This window comes from Corvus cornix, chromosome 20, assembly GCF_000738735.6.
Source record: "Corvus cornix cornix isolate S_Up_H32 chromosome 20, ASM73873v5, whole genome shotgun sequence".
In the NCBI taxonomy this organism is placed as follows: Eukaryota; Metazoa; Chordata; class Aves; order Passeriformes; family Corvidae; genus Corvus; species Corvus cornix.
The window spans coordinates 7,758,716-7,768,688 of NC_046349.1; the positions used below are offsets into that span (position 1 = coordinate 7,758,716).

Consider the following 9,973-nt stretch of genomic DNA (forward strand, 5'->3'; position numbering starts at 1 on the left):
GCAGAAGCTTGGGTTTGGAGCCCAGCTCACCTCTCACGTGTGCTGCAGGTGAGGAGCCGGTAAGGGCAGGTGACCGTACGGCACAGCCGAAAAGCACCATTAATGAGAGACGTTGATGTCAATCACCAGGAGAGATGTTTCACTCTGGATTTGCTCTCTGGAGACCTGCTATTTCGCATGCAAAGAGGTTTGCTGAACTCCACAAAGGCGCTTCAAGCACTTGACAGCTGACAGAATACCCTAGCAGCCACCGCCTGCCCTGAGCTCCTTGGGGACCAGGAGTGGGGCACGTGCTGGGGCAGAACTGCACGTGGTGAAGGCGATGTGCTCGCAGCAGGGCCAGGGTGGGAAAGGCAAGGACAGCCCTCGCAGCCACCATGGCCATGAGGCCAGTCACAGTCCTGAGTGCCGGCACCAATCTCACCTGGAGGGATTAAACCTCAGAGCAGGGCTGAGGTGCTGCAGCCATGGCTTTGCTCTCCCTCTCTCTGCTTGCAAACAGAAACATTTTCAAGGCCCTCCTCTCCACAGAGGCTGCATTTTACAGCTAAAGCACTAAGTCATTCATCACAAAACATAAGTCCGTATTTCTTTTAAGATCTCTTGAGCTCCTCAAGCAGCAGCCACTTCAGCAGCCCTCGCTGGGCCAGAGAGACACCAGCTGCTGCTTGAGCTGGTGGGAGGAGGGCAAGGTCCATTTCATCGGCACAGGACATTCATTTGCCTCATCCCCACATTGATGAATTGCTCCACTTGCCTGTGTCAGGCTCCAGCACAGCAGAGGATGAACAGCTAAAGCTGCACTAAGCCCACACACTCCATTGAGCAGGGAGATGACTCAGACAAGGCTCTCAGTGCGGGTGGAGGTGACAATGAACACAAGGGACAAAAGCCAAGCGAGCAGGGACTCTGCTCTCCCCACTGACCCACTGTGAGGTAGAAGCCTGGACACTCCTCACCTTCTGTTCCCCTGTTCAATGGCAGGACAGTCATGGGGGTCCTCAGACAGCCCGGCCCCAGTGCTCTACCATGCGGCACACAAGGCCCTGGATGGCACCAAGCTTAAATACCTTTCATCCCATTGCACACAGTATCCCAGCACCTCACACAGGAGCAGTGCAACCCCCAGTGTGTGTGGAATGGCCATGGCCCCTCACTCCCCCTTCTGCAGAACCCAGGCAGCCCTGCCCAGGGGACCCAGCGGATGAAGCAGGGGGAGCAGCATCGCCCAAACCACCTCCTGATTCCACACAAGGCTTCAGAAAATGTAATTTTTGCCTGCAATCTGTCTCAAATGCATTGTGCAGTCTGCTCGCCCCACGCACACCCCACCTGCCTCTCCCTGTAAGTAGGGACTGCACGTGGCAGCAGCAGCAGCTTCACCCAGAGCCACTTCGGGTCAGTCTCAGTTCCGTGAACAAAAGCTGCTTCCCCAGCTCGTTTCCTGACAGAGGTGATGGCCTGTGCCCCTCTGGGGACCCAGCACTTGCTGGGAGGCAGCAAGGGAGGGAATTAAGAACTATTTCCTCTGCCAGAGACAAGATCTCTAAACAAGCTTCTCAGCCAAGAACTTTAATTTTTTTATTTTATTTTACAGGTTTTGCAAGGGAATCTTCTCCAGAATTGCATCCGCCTCCAACCCCACTTAGAGCTGCCAAAGCCTGCACTTCCCCCAGGACCAGCCTGCAAGCGGCAGAGATGGATGGGATGACACTGACATGACTTCACTCTTCTGTCCTGCTGCCGGAGCTGGGGGCTGTCAGGACCCCCCGAGGACCCCCCCTGCTCTGGCCCTGTGCTGCAGCCCCACCAGCCCCCCTGGATCAACCCCCTAGACCACAGCCATGGGGTGCCACAGCCCCTGCCCCAGCATCGGGGCTGGATGAAGCTGTGAGGAGAGCACCCTGTGAGCAGCAGCAAAGCCCAGCACGACTCCAAGCACTGACTCCACTCCCTCCATACAGATCCAGCCTCACAGTCACTCCTGTTTAACCCAGGAAGGGCCAGTGCTGTGGTAGCATCAAAGATGCTCGTGCCCCTCCAAAAAGCTTTCTAGGAATCAGTGAGGACACTAAACTGGCTGTGCAGGGTTCACCACCCCTTCTCCACAAACCCAAGCAGGTCATTATCTCTCCGTGAGCCTCAATCCCTCCTTGTGGCACAGACACAGTCCTGGCCCTGTGTCTGGGAAACACAGACAAATGTTCCCCAAACCACTGTAGCCTGCAAGAAATAAAAGCCCCTGCCTTGCTCCTACCCTGGAGGTTTGCAGCCCCCCTTGCTTGTAGGCTGTTGTGGGATCAAACGCTTCGGGCTGATTTATCCATGGGAGATGGAAGCCCAGACAGATGGAAGGGAGTGCAAGCCCAGCCGGGCGATAAATCACAGCAGGGCAACTCTGCCGGCTCTGCTCTGTGGCTGTGCCGGTCAACACATTTCCCAGGGGGATCGATGCTCGAGCCTTGAGCTGTGTCCATGTCCCATTCCCTGGAGAGGGCAGACATCCCGCTCCCCAGGCGAGCTGCACCCCGGCATTATCCCGGCTGTGCTCCCCGCCAGGCACAGCCCCGAGCAGGGACCGACCCCAGGTGATGACCAGGGGACAAAGCTGCAGGCTCAGCAAGTTTCCCACTTCCCGTCTTTGCTCTCGCACTTCCAAGGAAACGTGACACCCTTGGGAAGTGTCCTGGACAAACGGGGAAACACAGTCGCTGCTGGGATGAGCCTGTCAGTGTCTCGTGGGATCTGGGACAGGGCAACCTGCCTTGAACTTACGCTCAAGGACGTCTGTCTTGCAAAGCTCAGCACAGCACAAGGAGATCCGAACGGGCTTTTGATGAGCTTCCAGCAAGATAAAGGAGCTTCCCTGACCCCGCTCCATCTCCCTGAGCGAGATCATCAATAAACCAGCGCTGCTGCAGCCTGCGGCTCAGACGGGCTCTCGACTCTCATGTCCGCACGTGTCGGGTGCTTAAATTAATGTCACCTCTGGAGAAAGGAGGGGGTGTCCGCCCCAGGGGTCCTCTTTGGTGCCAAGACTTGTCCAGGCTGCCCATCCATCAGCAGGGGAGGAAAGAAGAGCCTAGCAGGCAACTGCTCCTGAGGAAATACGAGGCTGTCAGCCCTGCGTGGAGCAGAGTGCAAGGCTCAGACCAAAGATTTTTCTCCCAAACCAGCCTCCAAAGCCCCAAATTTATTGACCTGCCCTATGCGAACAGCCACTACAAACTCTGTCAGGTCCAGGCTTTGGGGCTCCCTCCTCGGGTCCCATTAGTGGGTGTAATGAGCTGGAGATAATTGCTGCCTCGGGGACACAATCAACTCTTTCCTGCCCTCGTCCAGCTGGGGCTTTTGTATCCCACAAGAGCAATTCCCTCCCTCCTTCCCCCGGGTTCCTTTAGAAAACTTCCATTCCTCTTCCTTCTCAAAGTGAGCCTCTGAATCAGAGTCTGACGAACACCACGAGTTCACTGATGTGTGGTTGTGATTTAGAGCTGGAATATATTTGGAATGTATAATTTATTTCAGGTATCTGAGGCACCAGTGAAACTTGGAGCAAGCAGTGAGTAAATCAGTCATACCCTTGTGATGACGGGGGCTGCAGCCTTTATGTTGCTCTGAAAATCCTGCTTCCATGCAGCCAGGTGAATATGTTGAAGGGTGGGTACTGTTTGGGGCTGCAGGGACAAATCAGGGACCCCAGAGGAGGTGGTGATGTTGGGAGACTTTAATGACAGTGCTGCCAATGGGTCACAACCTCTTGCAGAAAGGTCAGTGTTGCACAGCCCTCTGTCCTGGGACAGGGATCACCTTGAACCAGGTGCTGCCCAAAGAGCTGCTCCAAACCTGGCACCCACCTCCACCTGCCAGGTACCACCTGGAAGCAGCAGAAGAGGAACCAGGCATAAAGTCCGCCCTCCTCCCTGCCTCTGTGGTGGTTGCCTTTGCAGCAAATCACTTTTTCAGAAATGCAGAAGATGTGAAATATGAAGGCAGAAATTGCCAGCGACTTTTAATTTGGGTTCTGCCATTTCTTCTGTTCCAGCTATTGATTTTCCATAAAGATTAATCCCTGCTCCCAGCCCTCTTTGACAGGCACTATCCGTATGTTTTGCTTTCCCTGAGTCTGGAAATATATGTTTTATTAAGTGTCAGAGCTCACTAATGAGAAGAAGGAGGAAAATCAATTGTCTCCTTATATCTTGATCTCAGACAGGACTAACAAGTTCTTTATTTTGATGCTGTGGACAGGATGGGCAGAGTGACAAACAGAGTGACAGTGGCTGTCAGCTCTGCCACAGAGCTCAGCTGATGAGGGGGCTAAAGGGTTATGTGGTGTTGGATGCTTCAAACACATTTGTATGTGTATTAATTCGAAGAGATTCACAGAGTGCTATAAAATCCTATAGTTGAATTGATCCTGACGCAAAGTGATGGAAAATATTAAAATTTCAGCTGCAGATTCTAATCAGGTTTATTCTCCTATCCCTAAAACCAAGAAAACAGCTTGGCCAGTTGCTCAGGGTAGGGGTGGCCAAAGGGATTCCATGTTTCCATGCTAAAGTTGGGATTCAGGTTAGTATTTATGGCAATAGAGTACAAACAAGCTCAGTGCAAGTCTCTGCACAGCTCCAGCCATAAACCCCGTTTCCAACTTGCACCATGCTGTGCTCATAGAAAGTGCTCAGGTGGAATGAGATGAGCATTAATGTCCCTTCCAGACCAAGCCATCCTGTGATTCTATGATTCCATGATTCCTCCTTGGGCATCTGGCACAGGGCCCAGCTGGCACAGGAGGCAAGGTAAGCTGGACCTCGACAGGACTCTTCTCGTACCCTCAGACCACCAAGGCTGATTGGAAAGTACAGCTCCAGTTCCCAGCACACACAGTCCAAACAACAGTATCGAGACCCATGACACGAGCATTAACCTTCATTTCCCACAGAAACTTTGTGTAATTATCAAATACCGATCTCCAGTGGCCCTCCTTCCCAAAGAAGGCTACCAACCTGCTTTCACTCATACTCGTTATCTCCCTTGTCTGTTAGAGGATCACACCTGACAATTGTATAGTTAATCTCTTGGCAGCTGTGAAATGAAACAGTAAGCTCTGGCTGCCTTGAGAAGATGCATTGATTTCTTAAAATGACAGATCGCCTCCTCCCTTGATGTTCAAGCAGGAGCTCAGGGCTGGCGTTATGGATCCTGCCTGTCATTCAATTAAAAAAGCTTAGCAGAGATGCTCCAGCTGAGCTCACCAGACAGCATTAAGGCTAAGCCCTGACCCAAAGATTTAATAGCAGAGAGTACGAAGGCACCTTCAGCCCCAGGGACTTGTCCAGTTTGCTGATGAGTTCACCAGTTGTGGTATGGAGCTTGCCACCGTGAACCAGACTCTCTTCTCCACAGTAACACAGCTGACTGGGCAGCCAGGTCCCATAGGAAAGCAGAGCAGGAAAACCCCTTCCTCCCCAGAAGAAAGTTTGCTGCACTTAATGGAGCATTTTATATCCTAGTTCAACACAGCTCTTTCATAAGGATTATGTGTTTAACAAAACTCTTGACTGTGAAACAGCCTCAGTGTCACTGTGGAGAGTGAAGTGCTGGTGACTGGCCTCAAATGGACTTTGCAACATTCTCCCCCCAAAAGCAAATAAGCCCCCATTCTCAGCAATGTCATAAAGCCCACCGGGCTTCATCTGATATTTAGATTAAATATTAGGAAGAAATTCTTCCTGTGAGGGTGGTGAGGCCCTGGCACAGACTGCCCAGAGAAGCTGTGGCTGCCCCATCCCTGGCAGAGTTCAAGGCCAGGTTGGTGGGGACTTGGAGCAACCTGGGATAGTGGAAGGTGTCCCTGCCCATGGCAGGGGGTGGAACAAGGTGATCTTCCAGCCCAAGCCATTCAGTGAACCTGTGATTCCACGGTTCCATCATTCTACATTCCATCTTCCCTGGTTCCACCGTTCCACTGTGACCCAGCAGCGGGCACGGAGTGCCATGGCGCTGCCCCGTGTCACTGCCGTGTCACCGCTTTGCAGACACCGCAGACACGTCTCGTTGCACGGGCAGAGCAGCCCTGATCTCCCCACGACGGCCGGTGCCACCGAGCCTGACGCCTCCGAAGGTACGAAGGACCGGGGCGGGCCGGGAGGGGAAGCGGCTGGGAAGGCGATTACTGGGATTTACTGCCATCGCTACCCACAGCTGGGGCGTGGAACGGGATGAGCTTTAAGGTCTTTCCAACCCAAACGATTCTGTGAATTACGGAGGGGAGGGTATGAGCGACTCCGGGGGTTGTCCTGGTTCGGCCGCAGCTCCCCAGGCCTGGCGGTCGCCGTGGCAACGGCCGCGTCCTGCGGGGCCGGGCCGGGCCGGGCCGCGGGTGTATCCGGCCGGGCCGCGCCGGGACCGGAGCACCTGTACACAGCTCCCGGGCCTGAGGAGCACCTGCACACAGCTCCCGGGCCTGAGGAGCGCCTGTACACAGCTCCCGGGGCCTGAGGAGCGCCTGTACACAGCTCCCGGGGCCTGAGGAGCGCCTGTACACAGCTCCCGGGGCCTGAGGAGCGCCTGCACACAGCTCCCGGGGCCTGAGGAGCGCCTGCACACAGCTCCCGGGCCTGAGGAGCGCCTGCACACAGCTCCCGGGCCTGACGAGGTGGGTCGGAGCCCGAGGGGGCAGCCTCTGGGTGCCCCTGTGACTGCTCCAAACCCTGGCCTGGGTGAACACAGAGCCCCCTCTGTGGGTGATGCAGCCCCCTCCGGCTGCAAACAGAGCAGCAGTGCAGGGAATTCAGCCAGCCCTCCCTGGCAGGGAAAAAAAAAAGGGGGGGGGGGGGATGTAAAAACATGGGGAAAAGCAAGGAAAATAAGCACAATGACAGCTCGGTGTGTGGGCAAACACATTGCTTGGCAGAGCCAAATCCCTCCAAGAGTGGGGAATGTCACCTGGCGCGTGTGCTGGTCCTGCTGCTTCACACGCGATGCCTGGAGCTGGTACTGCTTTGGTTTGGGTCGGTTTTTTTTTGTGGAAAGAAAAAAGTGAAAAGGAAATACAGCTTGTTTTTCTTTTAGTTGACAGCTCTCTTGGAAGATAAAGTTGCAAATGAGTGACTTACTATAAACTGTGGTGCAGCTCAGGGCCAGACAGCTGAAAGGTTTACGAATGCTTGGAATTCCTATGAGGAAGTGTTATTAGCTCTGTTATGAATTTAGGGGAAATGAGGCCAAGAAAAATGGCTTTGTCAAGTAGATCTCACCATCTAGCTTCTAGAGGGCATGTAAGAATTAAAATATCCCAGTTAGATCTTAGTTTCAGAATACTGTATTTATTTTGTTTTCAAATCAAGTGTGTCCAGCTTGTGAAAGCCACCTAAATGTCCAGCTGGGTTCTCATTACAGTATCACTAGCAACAGGGACACAGACATTTATTTAGCTAATTGCTGTTTATGGTACATAAGCTGTGTGAGCCACAAGCACTTCAGCTAAAGCACAACAGAGAAACACCTTCCACCTTGGCACAGATGGCACCGCCAGCCAGAGCACATCTTTGCCAGTAAATGAAGTATAAAATCATTCCAGAATGAATGAGTTGGAAAGGACCTTAACGTTCATCTCATTCCAATGCCCTGCCATGGGCAGGGACACCTTTTACTAGACCAGGTTGCTCCAAGCCCCATCCATCCTGGCCTTGAACACCTCCAGGGATGGGGCAGCCACAGCTTCTCTGGGCAACCTGTGCCAGGGCCTCACCACTCTCACAAGGAAGAATTTCTTCCTAATATCCTATCTAACCCTGCCCTCTGTCAGTTTGAGGCCACTCCCCCTTGTCCCATCACTCCAGGCCGTTGCAAACAGCTATGATTAAGCCAGCAGAAGTGGTGCTGCAAGAACCACTGCCTAAACACCTCCATGGCAATCTGCTACCTGTTTACAGGTGCTCTACATGTGTGTCGTTCTCTTGCCATACACTGCAGAAAAGCAAGAAAGCAAGTAGACCTCATGGTCTGAGATGATGCAAACTAAAACCAAAGATAGGGGAAGCAGCACATCACTGAAAACATTGTCAGGTTATGACTGCCAATCCACTGGTGAAGGTAGAAGTGCAGGGGAAACGCTGTCATTCCTCTTGGAAGCTGTTGTGAGGTGGCACTCAGTGGATTGCATTGTTCTGCCTGCTGCATTCCAGCTCACGTGGGGGCAGAGGGTTAATTTGAATCACCAAGGTGATTATGTAGCTGTAGGAACTGGCTGAGAAGATGGGCCTCAAACCTCAACAGCCTGGCAGATTACAAAGAGAGAAAAATAGACATCTCTAGAGAGGCAGAAGAATGGAAAGAAATTGCTTACAGGAATACAAAGGTAGCTAATTAGAATGAAACAAGATAATAAGATGGGGAGAAATTTTGGCAGAGTGTATCAGAGAATAGTTTCTGTCAGTGAATCTATTAAGCAGAGGTAGAACCTCTCAAGGGTGGGTAGAGGAAGACCAGTTGGAAGACAAAACATTAGAAACCATACAAGTATAGAAGAAAATTCCTCTGGAACTACATCTAGTCTGACAGTTCTTTATAAGCTAAGCTTTAATTAAGAGAGAAGAGTCATAGCCATGATTGTACTCCCTCACAGCTGCTTTTCCTTTGGTTCTTAATGTTATTATTGTTGCTTTCCTACTCAGCAGCCAAGCTTTGGAAGCATGGCTAAGGTTTTGCATGAGAATGAAACCAGTTCGGACACCCCAAGACATGCACCCAGAGAAGAACAGGACAGCAATGCCAGCATGGAGAAGTACCTGAGAAACAAAAACCTTGTTTTGGATTTCCTGAACTCTGACTTGAACGCCCACCACCTCCAGTACCACTGGAACAAAGTTCATCTTCTGAAGAAGTGTTACTTTTACTTGAAGTTTCAGCCCAGACACGTGTGTGTGAGAGACCAGAACAATATGATGATTTTTGCTGACATCTTGCAAATAGCAAACCCCTGCCAACTCCAGAAGATCAAGAAGGTGGGAAAAAAACAGACTGAAATCCAACTGGCACTTTTAACTGAGCTGTTGGAACAGCTGGAACGAGGTCGGGAGGAGTTGAGCCGTTACGTACAGAACTGTGACGTGGAAACTTTCCTCTCCCAGTGGGACTTGAATATAAAGAGAGTGCTCAAGCTCTCCATGTTTTTAAATAAGCTCATTGCCTTGGAAGAGCCAAGGAAGCTCCATGTCAAGCACAGTTTGGTGTCACAGATACATCTTGGAGGTGCTCTACACCCTCCCATTAGTTTTTCTCTCTATACGAAGAAGCCGCCGATTTTTGATCGGATAGAGTCATTTGCATGCCAGACCTGGGTCCAGCTCAAGTGGTTCACTGAAAGTCAAGAGTCACACCTTGAACGATGGCAGCTGGAGGTCAAGCTAGTGACAGATAACAGTCAGACAGAACCAGGATACGGCCGGATCCAGGAAGTCATCTCCAACCCGTGTATAATCGACCACCTGCAGCCTGGCAGGTTGTATGAGTTCAAAGTGAGGAGATCCGACACTCACACGCTCGTCTACTCGCAGTGGCATGACTGCATTATATTGAAGACAAAATCTCACCCTGTTGAAGACACCAAGGAAGCCCCCAACCGCAGCATGATGAGGCGGCTTACAAGACCGGCTCTCTCACTTTAATGGTTTAATGAAAAAGATGAGTAAGAGTAATTAAAAATAAATAGTTTAAACAGTTTGCATAAAATCAAACTCGTTCTGTTTTCAACAGCAATTTTACAGGCGCCTTCCCAAAATCTTTCCAGGTTAGCAGTAACCCATTTGAAATTTCTCACAAAAAATAACACCTTTAGGCAGCATTTGGGACTCAACACTTGTGTCCCACTGCCAGAGGTGACAGGTGGGAGCAGCCAGAACCAGGAAGTCTCGCTGGACACCTCCAAAGCAGAGCACAGGAGAAAGAAGCATCTCCACCATCCAGT

At 51.7% G+C, this 9,973-nt stretch overlaps 1 protein-coding gene across 3 annotated transcripts; it reads left to right on the top strand.

The window, feature by feature from the left end:
- Nucleotides 1-5,866: 5,866 nt before the first annotated feature.
- FNDC11 (fibronectin type III domain containing 11) lies at nucleotides 5,867-9,729 on the top strand. 3 transcript variants are annotated; one of them, XM_039563298.1, is made up of 2 exons: nucleotides 5,867-6,127; nucleotides 8,682-9,729. In XM_039563298.1, exon 2 carries the CDS (start codon nucleotides 8,700-8,702, stop codon nucleotides 9,672-9,674), a length of 975 nt encoding a protein of 324 aa, XP_039419232.1. In that variant the 5' UTR covers nucleotides 5,867-6,127; nucleotides 8,682-8,699; the 3' UTR covers nucleotides 9,675-9,729. The 3 variants fall into 3 exon arrangements, with proteins under 3 accessions (XP_039419232.1, XP_039419229.1, XP_039419231.1); XM_039563295.1 differs by lacking the exon at nucleotides 5,867-6,127 and adding an exon at nucleotides 6,376-6,661; XM_039563297.1 differs by lacking the exon at nucleotides 5,867-6,127 and adding an exon at nucleotides 6,376-6,661 and having other exon boundaries at nucleotides 8,685-9,729.
- Nucleotides 9,730-9,973: the final 244 nt, after the last annotated feature.